Raw genomic sequence first — 17,942 nt, forward strand, 5'->3', positions numbered from 1 at the left:
TGACTCCTCCCTTTCTGTCCTTATTAAGACCTCCGGTCTCGGCCTGTGGGATTCGCGACGTCATAGCCGTCGATGGCGGCGTTTTAAAACAGGGGTCTCCAGACATAAGCTGCATGGTGATAACAACCTTGAGGATGGAATTGTCCTGTCTTCTGGTGACTGGGTTAAAATTCAATGTAAAAGGGTTAAAACTGTTATAATACTTCAGGTCATATCCCTCCAGTAGACAATGACGTGTGGTACTGTCCGACCCAGCAAACTCTGAGAGGTTCAAGTCGACATAGCCCAGCTTCATAAACGACTTTCCTCCCTTCTCTTCCATGCGCACAGACACCCGGCACACACAGGGTTCTAGAACTCCTGTCCTTTCCTTGGCACTTAATTTGCATTCAAAAGAGAATCTCTTATTCCACTGAACACTGTTATCTTGGACTGGTTCCCGAGAGGACACTTCGGTAAAGCGACCACCATCAAAGAGTCTGATTTTACAAAATATAACTCCATTGACGAGGGGGATCAAAGAGAGATCGACCAAGTCAAAGTCTACTTTGAATTTAAATTTCTTTTTCTTTTCTACAATGAAAGACATCATGACAGAATATCTTTTCTCTCCACAGAGGGAATGGTGCCATAAGCGTGCGTGTTGCTGACTGTGGAAGTTTACTACCGAAAAGTGGATTTGTTGGTGACTAAATGACATAGCGATGTCATTGCATGATGATCATCTATGACGTCATATTGGTGACATCATGATAATGTGGGGATTTGTGCATTTATCAAATTTTGAGGGTATAACAGGTTTAATGTTTGTTTTTAGTTCAATGTTTGTTTTAAAAACGCCATTGACAATGAAGGGAACATTTACATCATATTGTCCCTCATTACGTCATATTGTCTCTATTGTTAATGGCATTTAATGTTTGTGTTGGCACCGTTTGTTTTACATCACCATTACATCACCTAATCAACATGAGTTAGACTTTAATATATTAGTGCCCCTCACTTCACATGGGTGTGATTTTTATGGGAGATCTGCCTATCCGCCCACTTGGCACATTCCACCCGGTCCTCGGTGATACGCAGTCTGAGTTTTAAGTCGATCCTGTTGTGCGGTTCTCGAGATACGCTGTTCTCACACACACACACACACACACACACACACACACACACACACACACACACACACACACACACACACACACACACACACACACACACACACACACACACACACTGTTACAAGTTAAAGTCCATAATACAATATAAAAAACTACTTGAGTAAACGTACAAAAGTAACAGTACCAAAAGTAGAAAGTACTCATTTTGCAGAATGTCAGATTTCACTTTTCAAATGTATAAAAACCTTTGAAATCATGTAGACAATTGTAGACCCCACAGAGGTTGATGTGGAGTTCCAGCCCAGGGGGTCCCCAGCTAAATGCTTGATATTCTTATTTCTTTCCCATTATTATATTGGTGCATTTATATAGTGCCTTTATCCAAGATTGTGCATTCAAACACCGATGGCGGCGGAAACCAAGGCACCAACCAGCACATCAGGAGCAATTAGGGGTTCAGTGTCTTGCTCAAGGACCCTTCGACATGAACTCTGGGGGAGCCTGGGTTTCGAACTAGCCACTCTACCTTCTCTATTTCTTCTTTTATAAATCAACACTATTGAACACCCTTTGTGTGTTGGTTAAAATATATATTGAACCTACCACCTAGCAGTGTGTCGCGGGTTTGAATCCCGACATCTCTCTCCCCATTTCCTGTGAAACCAATGTATTAAGTATGTATTTAAAAAGCGCTTCTGACAAACTCATTGGATCCTCAAATTGTCCACCAAACCAGCTAACTCTATACCAGGGGTGCCCAAAAGGTAGATCGCGATCTACCAGTAGATCACAAAGGCTGTGCAGGTAGATCACAGCATGGCATGGTCCTAAAAATATATTTAATTTAAATAGGCTGCAGACTCAGAGAGAGTTGAAGAAAACAAACTTTAAGGCATTTTCCCCCATAGTCTGTAAAAAGTAACTGACCCTAAACAAAATTTGAGCACTTCCACCACTGACGACAAAATCACAAAACTTACGTATAGCACTTTATTGCAAATACAAGTCTCTCTATTCAGATATAGGGAGACGGACAAGACAAGCTGAGGTCATACAGATATTCCACGTCACAAGCCTTTAAACAGCCAATCACAGTTGAATGAATATAATGTTGGCAGTGAACTGAACGTACCGTTGGTTGGCAGGGTCAGTCCTACCTCAAACATTGTTCGTGACACTGACAATACATTTAAAAAAAAGCTCTAAACACACAACTGCACACTAAAGTCCTCAGTGTTCATGTAACTCAACAGTATGCAAACAGAACCAAATGGCGGGTCCATTTGGTTCCGTCTGAATACTCTTGAATTCGAAATTAATACATTGAAAAAAAACATACAGTGTAGAAGCCAAGACATCGATCAGCATCTATAAAGGATGCATGAGACAGCTGATGAAATGGTCTGAAGAGTAAATATGAACCATCATCATACTATCTGGAGTCTGGACATTAGACCAATCATGTCTCCTCGTGTCCATCCCATAACCTGTGGAGATGAGCAACCTTCTCCTTTTTGTGGGTTTCAATCTCCTGAAATTTCAGATTTAATCATCTATATGGTGTCACAGGCTGTGTTATGCAGCGGGACCAAATGCCAAACAAAATGTGGATGGCCTCAGTGCCACACAAATGAATCGGTCGCATTGATAACTATTCAAAATATACGATGCCCTCAGGGGGAAAAAGTCCTTAGACACATCAGCCCCTTAAGTTTTCAATGATGAAACAGGCAGTGTTGATGTCACAGGCAGTGTTACTGTAGTTGTCAATGATGTCACAGGCAGTGTTACCGTAGTTGTCAATGGCAGTGTGTAATGGTGCGTTCACACAGGCAGACGCAAAGACGAATGGGAGAGTACCACAGACGAAAAACAGTCTAAGTCCAAATTTCAGACTGACCCCTCCACGAAAAGGCCTCGTTGTCCTGAACCCTTATCTATCATTTATATATTATGGATCAATAGTGTGGACTTAGACTGTTATTCGTCTGTGGTACTCATTTGGAGCAGCTACATGCATCATTGCTTCTTTGCAGCGTCACGTCGCTGGCTTCCATTGATACTGAATGGTAGACTGCGTCGTTGCATCTGCCCCTGTGAACACAACACTACTGTAGTTGTCAATGATGTCACAGGCAGTCTTAGTTGTCAATGTCACAGTCAGTGTTAGTTCGCAAGGCTCAAGGGGTTTGTGGTGTTAAATTACAGTATATGTACACTCTGGGACTCGAACCCTCGCATGGGAGGCTAAACATCTACAGCTCAGTCAAGAGGCAATGCCCAATTGGTATGGGGGATTTATTGCACTTGTGCGCTTAGTTCAGGCAGTACTACTTGTCAACCAGCCGATGTCCTACTCAAAACCATGGGGCCTAAACGTCTCAATGGAAGTGTGGCGAGACCACCTCCAACCACTGCACAACATGTTTTGGTTATATTTTTAGAGGAATACTTCACCCATTTTCAACCTAGATCTTCAAATAATTGGTCATAGCTAATGCTTAAAATAAGATGGTACCATTTCTGTCTACTCGATCTGTGCCTCAGAGGTGGGCTGTGGACAGTTCCAAAACCCGTCTACCAATGACATCATCGATGGTTATTTCAATATAATAGAAACAGCCATTCTCTTACTGGAAAGATAGAGGGCTGTGGACAGTAAGAAACATGCCTACGTAGTACCTAATGACCAGCTAAGACAGAGTGAGCAGACCGAAACGAGTATAATGCAGATAAGCGCACCAATTGTTTCAAATTAGCAACGTTATTTGACTTAAAAATCCTCCAATCCAAAATCCTCCAAATCCTGTTGCCGATTGAACATGTTCATAAAACTCTAGGGGGGGCTGAGCTACTTTTGATGTTTTGGAATTTGAATCCTGAAAAGTTAGGGTTATGAGGTTTCCACCTAACAGAGACGATATGGAAGATAAGGTTGAAAATCAATGAAATGCTCCTTTAATATACTCCACCATACTGATTGATTCAAAATATTTTTTCTTCTTTTAAAAAAGTTCTGGAAATCCGGATTGCAGCTTTTAATAGTTGCTCCCGTTGAAGTTATAACTGGACTGTCCTAGACTGTGGGAATAACATATCTTGGAGTGTTCCCCTTTACAATAACCTATTTTATTCACACACACACAACATAGATTAGGCTATAGATAACTGACTTGAAGCTATCTTGTTAGTAAAAGGTTCAAGTTACTTCTGTTGGTCAACCGTTTTACTGTGGTTTATAGGTTAATGTCCCCTATTAGAACAGCAAGACTACCATTTACCAAACACCAAAACATATCCGATCAGACACATGAATTGGATTGGTCTAAGCTAGCTTGTTGATTTACATTAACCACTTAAACCCTATGTACTTAGTTGAGTAGAGTCCACCAGTGCTCTAAAACGTTTTAGCTCAATAACCAAAAGAGTAAAATAGACGTTTGCCCAGGAAACAAACTAGTGAAAACAGCTCACAACCGAGTATATTGGCTATTTTCACTAATTCTTATTATTTTATTCATGGAATTTCTTAGATTTGGTGATTTTGTTTTAACATTTATACAATTTATTTTAAAAATATTTTTCTTTTTTTTCCCTTAAAGGAGCATTCAGTGATTTGGGTGATTTAGAAAACCACCCAGTCCGCCCGGTAACAAAATGTGCACATGCACGCTCTACAGTGGGGGGAAGTGCAACAGGCCAACAGCATGTGCACCAAGGCCCGCCCCCAGTCGATCATGATTGGAGGAAGGCCCCTCTCATCCTGATTGGATGAAGGCTTTGCCACCCGCCACCAAAACTGAAACTAGGGTTTTTTGACCCCAGGGGCTCACTGGGGACAGGCAGGAACTCCTTATATGGTCAGCAAACTCTATAGTAGGGAGGATTATCCAGAAAAGAAGAAAAAATAAGTGATATTTGAATTAAGTAAAATCACTGAATATACCTTTAAATGTAGGAATAGAAGTCGTGACCCGTAAATATTGGTCTGTGACCCACAAATGGGTCCAGACCCACTGTTTAGGAATCAGTGCTCTATAGGCTACTAGATCCTGGTGGTATTTCTACAACAAACCTCTTTGCTGATCTATACGTTTGCCCCAGAATAAGGACACTAGTAGGGTTCAAGTGGTTAAACAAAAAGCTAGTGATTGAATTAATTATTTCAACAAGGTATTCCTCAAAATTCACATAAAAAACAGCCCATCTTCCTCTCCACCTTAAAATAACTACAAGTTATACAGTTTTGTAAATACTGGTAGGATTGTCACAGCGAAACAACGAGAGAAGCGAAAATACACATTTTCTTTTACATTAAGTAAGATCTTGAAATGAAGTCAGGTACATGTAACAGACTGAGCCTTACAGGCTTGCATGGAGACGAAAGGAAAACAAAAGAAGCGACGTTCACAGTGGCTGTGCTTTTGTTGCAATAAAAATCAACCAGCATGCTTTGCGGCAAAACCTTTTCTTTTTTTTCTCATGTGAACCCCCCCCAAACACACACTATTAATCTTCTCTTCACACACAAGGTCAGATTGTCTTTTTGCACTTTTTTATGGTGCACGGTTCACTTACAGTACAGAATTCACGACATGTCCTACCCCCATGCACAACTAAAACAAATGCATAGATACTGTATGCACTGTATATATAGACAACTAAAACCCTTCCCCCGTATTCAGGTAAATGGTGACCTGTCCTGAAGCCATTGGGGGCGCTGGGAAGGGGTCTGTAAACGATGGCCAAGCTCTCGACCGGCCCAGGAACCGAACATAAACCCGACAAGACAAGAAAATCGCTAACCTTTCAACATGACAGAACCCTGGTTTGACAACCAGTCACCACTGTCCTCCGACCACCTGCTTCCCTTGGAGAACATTTCTTTAACAAACTGGACCAGTGTAGCCGATACAGTCTAGAGCCTAGAGACTGATAATATCGGCTGTTATTTCACTTTTTCGGTCTTGACAATCAATTACGAAGGCAATGTGTCCCGGTTCTTCAAAAACTTTATACCTGGCCTGCTTATTTTGGGCATGTCATTGAAATGACGTACCCAAAGTGAAAGATAAAACAAATAGCAGATCTACAAGCTGCAAGTAGATCGGTTATTTTTGAACATCTTTGAATAGTGGTGAAATAAAATAAAACAACCCATTTTATCTATAATCTGTGGTCTAGGACTCGCATTGGACCCAAGAATCTGGCATCGGTCGGCCTCTAATGCGGTCACTGCTGCCATACTGCTTAGGCCCATCCTGTTCATTCAATTCAAAATCCTCAAAATACTGTCCAGCAATTCGAAATCCTCAAAACACTGTCCAACATCTAAAGTCTTGACCTTAAAGGAGGAGACGGCACACAGAGTTGAGGATGAGCTCAGGTTCCTTCTTTAGAAGACCAGCACCTTCCAGCCGGAGTGGGCGAAGGAGCAGCCGAAACAAAGGCAGTCCACCGCCTGCTCCAGCAGCCAATCGAACACCACCTCGCGGTTGCCGGAGCCGATGGTGACCCGCAGCTTGAAGTTGCCGCCGTCCGCCGGGTCGATCTTGCTGAGTGGGAACATGCTGACCACCTCCATGTCAAAGGTGACGGCCGAGCCCACGCCGATGGCGGGCAGCTGGTTGGTCATCTCTTTGCCGTTAACCGACACTGCGCCTGGGGAGGGTACAGGGGAGAGCAGCGGTGTAAACAATTCACATGAAACCTTACAAGATGGAATAGACATTCTCAAACCTTTTCATTTCATGGACCCCAGTTTGATGCATTATTAGGCCATGGACCCCAATTCATATATATATTTTTGTAATCTCTGGTACCCCAATCTACACAGTAAAATCCTCTGTGTTTAAATACAATCAATTCTGTTTATTGGAACATTTGGTTCACTGAGTTTTTTTTTTTTTTTTTACAGTTGTTTATTCAAGATTTCAGGGTATACAGTAAATCAGATAATATAACAATATATGTGACACACCCATACGGGACATACCAAAAAGATAACATGTACATATAAATGTCATAACCACCATATGCAAAATATTGTGGTAGCAAAACGAAATTAGAACACTGTCAGAGTTAATTAAATTAACTCAGAGTTAATTAAATTAACTCTGACAGTGTTCTGTACAAATGGAACCTTAATGTTCCAATACAGAATTGATTGTATTCGTAGGTATCAAGATGGTAATGTGAAGGCGGTTAACAGTGACTCCTACTGGTTGGTCAGGGTTCCTGCGTTAAGTCCTCCTGGTGAAACGCCTCACTGTCAGGTGAGAAAAAGTAGCTAGGAGGAGACATGTGTATTGAATAATAATATATTCTTCACTATATTCTTCACTTTCTTCGCACTGAATAAAGAAAAGAAAACTGCATGTCCAGGACCACGGAGAGTTGCTCAGCAAATGGATTTCAACTAATTATTTTAACCTCTTTTTCTCCCTCCAAGTTAGTTGTTATGCCAATTCATTAATTATGCCCACGCATACTTCCGTGTGTTGTCACTGCTGTTGTTGTATCCTTCCTGGCTCACCTGCCAGACAGTGAGTGAGGAGCCCCCACCGGGAGGACGCAGCACCTACGGGTGCCGTCCCCCAGAGGTGTGTGTTGTGTTGTGTGTGCGTGCGTGCGTGCGTGTGCGTGCATACCACTGGTGGAGATACAGACCGCCTGGTCTCTCTGCAGCGACTCCCCTCCGCCGTCAGACTCCACACACACCCCCAAGCTGTCCCTGCGATCCATCTGACCTGCTGCTGAGATCCTACACACACACACACACACACACACACACACACACACACACACACACACACACACACACACACACACACACACACACACACACACACACACACACACACACACACACACACACACACACAGTCAGCCTACTGTCTGTCCCTCTATAAAAATATATAAAATAAAGGCGAAAGCCACAAAAAAAAAACCATTATAGATACATTCCTCACCTGTGAATCACATCTAGATATCTTTTCATGGAACTTTGCCGACATGCGAGTCAACAGTAAGGAGGTTAAAATGCGGATACATTTCACATTACGTAATGCTAACATTCATGGAAAAGCTAGATGCTTTTGTGTGTGTGTGTTGGGCTGCAACTATCGATTATCTTCTTCTTCAATAATAATCTTGAATAATGGAGAAGCATGTTTTTTTTAATGGACTAAATCGAGATTAACCACTTTACGACATTTGTCGTACAACGCATCACGCTGCAATGTATATGTTTAGAGCTTGTAGATTGGCATATTTGAATTAATATCGATATATTTATTAAACTTATGAAATTGATTAGTTTGATTAACTGTAGCAGCCACACCCATGCGTGTGTGTGTGTGTGTGTGTGTGTGTGTGTACTGACTTGAAGGTGAGGGTCTGTCCACAGAAGTAGGTGGGTGCGTTGGAGTAGAGGACAGGACAGCGCGACGAGGAGTCACTGCGCATGGCCATGTTTCTCCTACTGCTCAGGATGTAGCCCTCCGTTCCTGGACGCCACTCTGGAGGAAATGCATTACAACCAGTCAGTGTTGCTTTCCAAAAATGTCCATCCACTGCCTTTTTTTCACTGACGAAAACTGCTATGGTGACTAAAACTGAGACTAAATATATTGACAATTTTGTCAACAGATAACAACTAGACTAAAATGTTTGGGAGGGACTTGAGGAGAAGAGATTTAGTAGAACTATAAGACAAGTTTGAGTTTAGTTGCGCTCGGGCGTTGCGCTCTGAAGATCTACCAGCTCACAACGCTGACATTTACTTAAGTACAGTACTTATTACTTAAGTACAATTTTGAGGTATTTGTACTTTACTTGAATAATTCCAACTTCCAATACTTTTACTTCTACTCCACTAGATTTTGTATCCAAATATTGTACTTTTACTCAACTACATCAATCTGAAAACTTTAGTTAGTATAGTTACTTTGATTATTATTATTACAAAACATACATTATCCACTTCAGCCCTATATAGCCCTATTTGGCCATTTAAAAATAGCTGATCTACAAGCTCACAAGGCAACGCGATGCAATGCATTGTGATCTTGTAGATCTGCTATTTTCAAAAGATGTTCATACATTTGAAATGGGACATTCTGCATAGTGAGTACTTGCACATTCAGTACGTAAAAGTCCATTTTGAATTCCGGAGTTATTTCTGTATTGCAGTATTGATACTTTTACTAAAGAAAAACATCCGAGTACGCTTTGCACCACTGGTTATAGCTGAAAGGATAACATATTAACACTCCTGGGGGACTCGTTTGTTTCCATTGTGGTTTTGACGTGTCGTCGTGTAGGCTCACCGTGCGGTGCCAGCGTGGTGTATCCGGTCTGCGGGACGCTCCAGGGGCTCCACTCGGTGCGGCCCTCCCCGCGGGCGCACACCCTGAACAGGTAGTCGCTGTGCGGGTCCAGGTGCAGCACCAGGAACTCGCGCTCCCCACCGATGTACGCGTCGTCGTACTGCGCTCCACCGGTGCCGCCTCGGCGGTACTGCAGACGGTAGTCGGCTGCCGTGAAGTCCTCGTCCACCTGAAAAAGAAACGCACGCGCGCGCACGCACACACACACACACACACACACACACACACACACACACACACACACACTTCTTTAAAAAAAATTAGCTACACAATGCATGCATAGCGTACCATACTGCAAGGGAAGCCAGCTGCCACTGCCTGGCATGCAGGCTGTTTTGAATGTAAAACACCGGCGTACAATCATGGATTCCTCGCCGGGCCTTAAAAATCTCGGTAAGTAAAGAAAGAAAGTAACGGCTCGGAATAGGACCAAATTGTCTGGGGTCCACTCTGGCTCGGTGCCGATATTTGAAAGAAATCTCGAACGGGTCAGAATCGGCTCCAATTTCACAGGTCCATTTCGGGTTCTTCACAGGTTCGACCCGTGAAGAGCTCCATCATGCAGTCACAACAGTAGGGAGTAGAAACTAAACACACACACACACACACACACACACACACACACACACACACACACACACATACACCCCACAAAACAACAAGTGAACCTCAGAGTTATCTACGGTGAAAAGGTGAGTCTACTCTGAAGCATGTTTTTAAAAGTCCCTAGGGTGGGGTGCAGCTTTGATCCACGACGAACCATGATCATTCCTCACCTTACACCAGCGGACCAGCACCCCTCCAGGCCTCTCCTGCAGCTCCTCTATCAGGACGGGGGGGTGGGAGGACACCAAGCCGTGGCGGGCCACGCGCTCCCTCAGCACCCCCAGCAGAGAGTCATCCAGCTGGGCCGACACGCACGGCACGTCCACCAGTGCTGGAACCTCCGGCAGACTGCACCCCACAGAAACCACAATGTTACGCGAAAGCACTGAACGCACGCACTTGAATTATTCCATTTGGATCGGCACAAGAAGCACATAGATCCCATTTATGGGTCACGGACACATTTTTATGGGCCCCTTTATTTTATGGTTTCCTTTTATTTAAATTCCAAACATTACAAAAAAAACATTCCCAAAAAGGGGGAAAACTTCATGAATTGAACCTGCGAGCTCTCCGCTACAGGACCGTCTCAAAGACCTAGACCAAGTTGTATCTCTCAGAGTTAAATGAAAACAACATCATTCTAGTTAGTTAACTCTCACCTGTCCAGTTGGATGTGGAGGGCCTTCTTAGTGAAACTGCCCAGCTTGTCTTCCTTCTCCCCCAGTCCACAGCGCAGTGCAGCCTCCCCTGGACACACACACACACACACAAACGCACTGGATTTATTGTCTCGTAAAGCAGTGGTTCTCAACCTTTTCAGGCCACGACCCCCAAAATAATCATATTTGAACGGGGGGACCCCCTCACCCTGACAAGCACTTGGAAATGTAGGCATTACATTTAGTTTCACTCGGTTCCACAGATAAATATTGTGAAAATAGCAGATCTACAAGCTCACAACGCCTCGCAACAGACAGGCTGAGAACCATTGCACCCGTAGCAGCATTAGGTGTTGTCGGGAAGAAACCTTGTGAAAAATATTTCACACGTTTTCGCCTAAAATAACTAGCCCTCTTGCGAGTGATGCAACAGGGGTGGCTGGCACCTGTTACCCCGCAGTCTTTCCTGGAGGTCAGCTGTCTCTCCAGCGTCACCGACCTTCCTCGGTTGGCATACAGACGTTCCTGGAAGTCAGTGGTTCCCCAGGGAGTTCAGTTTGTAAATACATCAAAGATGCGATTATAATGCATTTCTAATGGATAAAGCTTTGGCCTGGAAGAGAGGTCATCAGGTGGTCCCCAATTACAAGTTTGTCTGCTAATGTTTTTGTTTCATCACTTCCGAATTCACTTGTTTATCCAGTATCCGATTCTCTCTCCTGATGAACCCACCCTCTCTGAGCAGCTCGTCGGCCTGTCCCACGCCATGCTCGATGAGGCTCTGGCAGTCGTCCAGAGGACGCACGCTGTCCGTCTCGATGGCGTCCACCTCGGCCAGCAGGCTGCTCAGCCGCTCCGCCAGCAGGCGCACCGCCGCCGCCTGGAGCTCTGCAAAGTGCCTCCGCAGGGCGTCCCGCGCCTGCCCCGAGCTGCCCCGCACCTACAGGGAGAGGGAAGAGGGTTCAGTCCGCCGACTAAAACTATGACCTCGACGAGCTTTTTTCACTGACGAAAACTAAATAAAATCTACGCTGACCAAAGCTAAGACAAAATATATATTTGACAATTTCATCAAAACTAGACGAAAATGTTAGGGAGGGACTAGTGGACAAGAGATCCAGTAGATCTATGGTAGGTTGCGCTCGGGTGTTGCGCTTTGAAAATAGAAGAATACAAGCTCAAAACGTGTCGTGCTGCAACCAAGTGTAAAATCAGGCATTACAACAACGCCATCAAGGCCAGCCAACAGACATTTTTGCAGACAAAATCAACTGTATATTTAGTTTACTTTTTTTTCCCTAGCCTCGATGACCTTGCAGGCTTATGCAAAGGCGAAAATATGTAATTTAGATGTAGCATGTTATGTAGATACGGCAGTGAATGCTGGACCCTGAAGCCAACCCTGCAGTACTGTACTCAAGAACGAAGCAGGAGCCCATTCATCTGGCCAGCACCAGAGAACCGGGATGACTGGAAGCGACAATGGAGGACGACCTAGAGATTCTATAGAATTCAGCATTGTTGCTGTCAAAATGAACAGTGGGTTGGAGCTGGGATGAGGAGAGACCAGGCAGAGAAGCTAGTGTCATAGCTGGCTCAGGGCCATGTGACAAATAACAGGGAGGGAGACCAGGGTGCAGTGTCAATGTTGACAGCACATTTTGATTTAGTTTTAGTCGAATACAATTTAATTTAGTTTTAGTCATATTTTAGTCATCTGAAATGTGGAAACTATACCTAGTTAGTTAAAAAAAAAAAAATCAGACCATCTTTAATTATCATTGTATGGTGAAATGTGTCGGGTGGTGCAGTGGTAAAGTCCCTGTCCTCCACCACGGAGGTTGTGGGTTCGAACGGGTACGACGGGCAGGGAGGGTGATATTTGTAACTTGCACCTGTCAGCAGGGAGTGTTGGGCGGGAGGAGGAGGACGAAAGCTCTATGTCCTCCTGGTGGGGGCTCCTCACTGGCAGTTGAGCCAGCAGTGACAACACAGAAATGTGTGTGGGGAGGAATTAATTGGCATAACGACTACATTCTAGTAAAAAAAAGAAAAAGAAGAAGAAATCTCTGCATTCCCTTTAACTTTACTTCTGACTGGATACTAATGCTAGCATTAGTAGGTCCTGGGTGTGGGGATGAAAAATGCAGAAGTTAATCTGATTGCAGTAAATAAAGACATATGATAGAAGGAGGTTAGATTGCACAATTGTGTAACTGAGGAAGTTTGGACAATACCGATGTCTCAAATATCACGGTTTGATTCATTGTATCACTTGTCAACTGGAATCAGACATCACTACTAAACCAACTGACGGGAAAAAGCAATGAGGAATTTAGACAAATATAATCACATTGTCATAACTGTCAAATGTAATACTACATACGTCTCAAAAATCTTGCTCAACATATTAATTAGAATCACTTTTTTGTACAGCTGACTTGTTGACAATGGTGTCATCTAAATTGATTAGTCTGATTAACCGGCAGTTCACTACATCATACTTGGTCATACTTTACATTTATTTGTTTATTTGGACGGGACGGGAGTATATTAATGAACATTACATTAGAAATGTAGCGTAAATACACCGGATTTAGCAGAGATGCTAATTTCCATCTGTAGTCTCCGGACATTGAACACTAAACAAGACTGACATAACAAGACATGAGAGGATAGCATACGAAAACATAATGCATTTCAAACAGAAAAAGGAGAAAATAAGAAAAGATTAAAACTATTGCTAGGGTAGGCCAACTCTATTGTGGACTGACAGTCATACAGAATCACAAGACTTTGTTTTTTAGCCACCGTTTCAATTGTCCTTAAAAAGCTGTGAAAGTGGGGATCTCCCTCAGTGTGACAGGGAGCTCATTCCAGTATTGACAACCTTTGATGGAAAGAACATTTTGACTGAAGGTAGACTTTCTGCCATAGACCTCACAGTCACAGATCTGGTATACAGATCTGGATTATTTTATTCAAACCGATTATTATCTTAATAATTGATTGAATATTGATTGATTGAATATTTGATAAAAAACGATTATTAGTTTGAAGTCTGAAAATCTGTTCAGCAGTAAGAAGTACGATTCATTTACAATTTTGGAGATGGTCAGAGAGGGGAAAGACACGCGCAGGTTGGTGCCATCATGGTTTCCTCTGCCATTGGTGTATGAATGGGTGAATGTATTTGTAATGCACAATCTATGTAAAGCGCTTTGGATAAAAAGCGCAGTAAAAATGCACCACACACACACACACACACACACACACACACACACACACACACACACACACACACACACACACACACACACACACACACACACACACACACACACACACACACACACACACACACACACACACACACACACACAGAGTGAGGGAGGGAGAGAAAGAGACAGATGCGGTGAGAGAAAGACAGACACACACACACTTGTGGAGTTAGGGTCGAAGTGTCCTTGAGCAAGACCCTGAACCCCTAATTGCTGCTGATGTGCAGGTTGGTGCCATCATGGTTTCCTCTGCCATCGGTGTATGAATGGGTGAATGTATTTGTAATGCACAATCTATGCACACACACACACACACACACACACACACACACACACACACACACACACACACACACACACACACACACACACACACACACACACACACACACACACACACACACACACACACACACACACACACACACACACACACACACACACACACACACACACACACACACACACACACACACACACACACACACAGAGCAGGAAACAGCAGGCCGATTGATAAACTCTGCTCTGATAAAGAGTGCCCGGCCATGATGGTGAGAATGGAAAAATAAAACGGCACACACTGAACCGACCGTACGCATTAGACTGCATGCATGCGTACACACACAGGAAGTGTTCCTGCTGGTTCCTCCTCTCATCAGCCTACACAGAGGACGTTGAACAGAAACCAGCGCTCCCCCAAAATAACAGCTTTGTTTGGGGTTCTTTTGGGAATTGATTAGTGTACATGAAACCTAGCTGGCACCTGCGGTCTCAATGTTCGTTAACAAGTAATTGGTCTCTACACAGATTGTGGCAGCTGAGACCGAGTCACAACTAATGTGAGTCTTTCCGTGTGCGCACACACACACACACACACACACACAGGAGAGAGCCGGGGGGCGGGCAGGACGTTTAGACTCCCTCCGTTACAAGGACAAGATATGCTACTGTGATAGCATTGTGTTCTCATTCTGTACATGTACATACCGCACAGCATAAACACACAGTGACATTGTTGTACAAAAATAGATAGTACAGTGACAGTACAGTGTGCGTGTGTGGTGGGGGCAAGGGGGGTTCCTCCTCGATTCCTGTACTCTAGTAAGTCTGAGTCACTCTCCACAGGGAGAGCAGGGTTATGGGAAAAACGCCACCTCACACTGGATATCACACACACACACACACACACACACACAAACACACCCCCACACCCCCCCCCCCCCCCCCCCCCGACTGGAGGCAGTGGAGTGACAGACTCTACCCAATAGCGTGGCAAAAAACAAACGACCTACAACGGGCGCTTGTAGATCAGTAGATCGATGACGCCTAAACGATTGCAAAACTTTCCATTGGTATTAAAAACATTGTGATTTAATTACTCCGGGCAGGTGTAATTTGGATTGGATTCAAACTCCGCCCCACACTCTGACTCACTCTGTGGGCGCGGGCACATATACGCGTCAAGAGGCGGCAAGAAAAGGCAGAGAGCAGGCATCTCTTCCTGGTTTTTAAACAGCTGGTGGATGGGAATGACGCTCGCGCGTGGCTTCAACTTCAGCGTCGGCAAAGCGTTTCCGTTCTTTTGCCGGCGCGTCAAGTTGAAGCTGCGTGCGAGCATCATTTCCATCGACCAGCTGTTTAAAAACCCGAAAGAGACGCCTGGACTAGGCGTTTTTTGACGCGACAGTGTGCTTACACCCTGTCAGATTCCTCAAAACGTGTCCACGGACTCCACGCCTTTGTGTCCTCCAGGTTGGACTACTGCACTTCTCATCGGGATCCCTAGCAAGAGCCTTCAAAAGCTACAGTATATCCAGAACAGCGGGCGCTGCTCGGATCCTGATGAGATACATAAACACCAACACATCACACCCCTCCTCCTTTCATACCACCTGGCTTCCCAAATACAAGATATCACTTTTAACATATCAGAGCACAGACGGTAACTGTGGGGGGAGGGATGGGGTGAGGGAGAAAATGAAAAAAAATGGTATGTTCAAACTAAACTTAAATTGTTGAAACCTGCTACCAAATACAATATATATATATTTTAAAACATATCAGAGCATAGACCTACCCTTTTAACTAGTCCCACTGCTTTGGAAACCTACCACATCACCACCCAGATATAAAGGACCACCCTAAACACTTCTGCAATTAGATTTTGACAGCAAAGTTTAGTTTTAGTAATAGTCTTTTGAATACAATGTAATTTAGTTTTAGTCATATTTTAGTAATCTGAAAAGTTTTAGTTAGTCTAGTTTTAGTCGACTAAATATATACGATTTCAGTCGACTAAATCTACAGTTGATTTTGTCGACTAAAATGTATTTTGGCAGGCCGAATTGTTTTTGGGCATGCTAAAAATAGCCGCTCTACATCGGCTATTTTCAGAGCGCCACACCGGAACACAACCAAAACATAAAATGCCTTATCTTTTGGTTCCATCTCTGCTCCACAAGTCCATCCCTAACATTTGAGTCTAGTTTGTATCGGTTGACGTACTGTGGTCATAGTTTTAGTCGACGAAATCAACAGTCAGATGTCACACCTCAGTGTGACATCTCCAGATCAGCGAAGCACTTAAGACACACAGACCTGTGAGTCTGAATCTGGTTCTTGTAAATCTAATGAGTTCTCAGAAAGAATGCGTGGTCATCTGCAGATGACTCAGCGATCTGTCTGACCACGAAGAGCACACACACACACACACACACACACACACACACACACACACACAGTAAGGATGTTTATCTCCCCGTCTCTGGGGAATTTCAACCTAGTTTCAACTCCGTCTCGCGCCAAACGTAGCCGATCTATAAGCTCATGACGCGTCGCATCAGCCGTGACCCGTAATCCTGAAAAGACCTCTTTCACCTTAATATCTGTGCCTCCCCATTTTTTCACACACACACACACACACACACACACACACAGCAAAATGATCAATATTATTTTAACTCTGAAAAAACCCTCTCTCAAATGTCATTTTCAACCCAGTTCAAAGTGCTTCGTTGAATTGGTCCAACAGGCATGCTTCGTTCTAGTTCCATGGCCCTCTCTTTGTTCTCATCTTTTATATTTATATTCCATCCATCCTCCCCTCTCTCTCTCTCTCTCTCTCTCTCTGTACAGTAGCAGGAAATAGCAGCATTGTTTACTGGAGGGGCCTGCAGACACACTGCAGGAGGAAGGAAAGAGATAGCAGACAGAGAGAGAGAAAGAGAGACAGAGAGAGAGAGAGAGAGAGGAGGGGGTAGTGACTTTGCGTCTTGATCTATATTAAGGGAACTAGAACATAACAGGGTTTTAAGGAACCAGAGTTTGATAATGCATTAGACCAGTGGTTCCCAAACTTTTTAAATCCAAAAGAGAAATGTGACGTCTCTCCCCAGTACCCAAGCTAGTGAAAATAAGTCCCCTCTAAGTAATGGATTAAAAGATTATTAAAAAACTATGTAGGAAACAAGAAATAAAGGGGTATTTACTCACGACCCATAAAAATTGGTTTGCGACCCACATATGGGTCCTGACCGACTGTTTGGGAAAAAGTGCATTTCATGGGACTTGGAAGGGATCTCTGTGAATCTACACTAAAGATCCTCACTGTTAATTTAACTGTGGTTGTAACTATGTATCATTTGTATCACTGGAGATGGCCTGGAACACGCTCCAAGGCCCCTGGGAGTTTACCAATTCGCCGTCTTCATCATTATGCTAACATGCTGTCTTCATCAGTGTAGTATGTCAAACTCACAGATATAGTTATAGTTCATTTCCAAAGCCAAAGACAACTTAGCGATTTTCGCGGTTTTTCTTTTCCGCGACCTAGGTCAGGTGACTGCCTGGGGCCTCAACAGTCAAGTACAAATAAACTGTTAATTC

At 43.7% G+C, this 17,942-nt stretch overlaps 1 protein-coding gene across 1 annotated transcript in view; it reads right to left on the reverse strand.

Annotated features, from left to right (window-relative positions):
* Positions 1-2,094: 2,094 nt before the first annotated feature.
* Positions 2,095-17,942, reverse strand: part of crlf3 (cytokine receptor-like factor 3) — a 30,287-nt gene continuing 14,439 nt past the window's right edge. Inside the window, exons 4-10 of the mRNA XM_079521111.1 lie at positions 11,509-11,716; positions 10,777-10,864; positions 10,285-10,462; positions 9,449-9,677; positions 8,503-8,638; positions 7,769-7,881; positions 2,095-6,779 (exon numbers count right to left, since the gene is read on the reverse strand). Coding sequence (XP_079377237.1) covers positions 6,514-6,779; positions 7,769-7,881; positions 8,503-8,638; positions 9,449-9,677; positions 10,285-10,462; positions 10,777-10,864; positions 11,509-11,716 — 1,218 coding nt within the window. The 3' untranslated portion in view covers positions 2,095-6,513. The remainder of the gene's footprint in view (positions 6,780-7,768; positions 7,882-8,502; positions 8,639-9,448; positions 9,678-10,284; positions 10,463-10,776; positions 10,865-11,508; positions 11,717-17,942) is intronic.

The sequence above is a fragment of the Electrona antarctica genome, assembly GCF_951216825.1.
Source record: "Electrona antarctica genome assembly, chromosome: 14".
Classification (NCBI taxonomy): domain Eukaryota; kingdom Metazoa; phylum Chordata; class Actinopteri; order Myctophiformes; family Myctophidae; genus Electrona; species Electrona antarctica.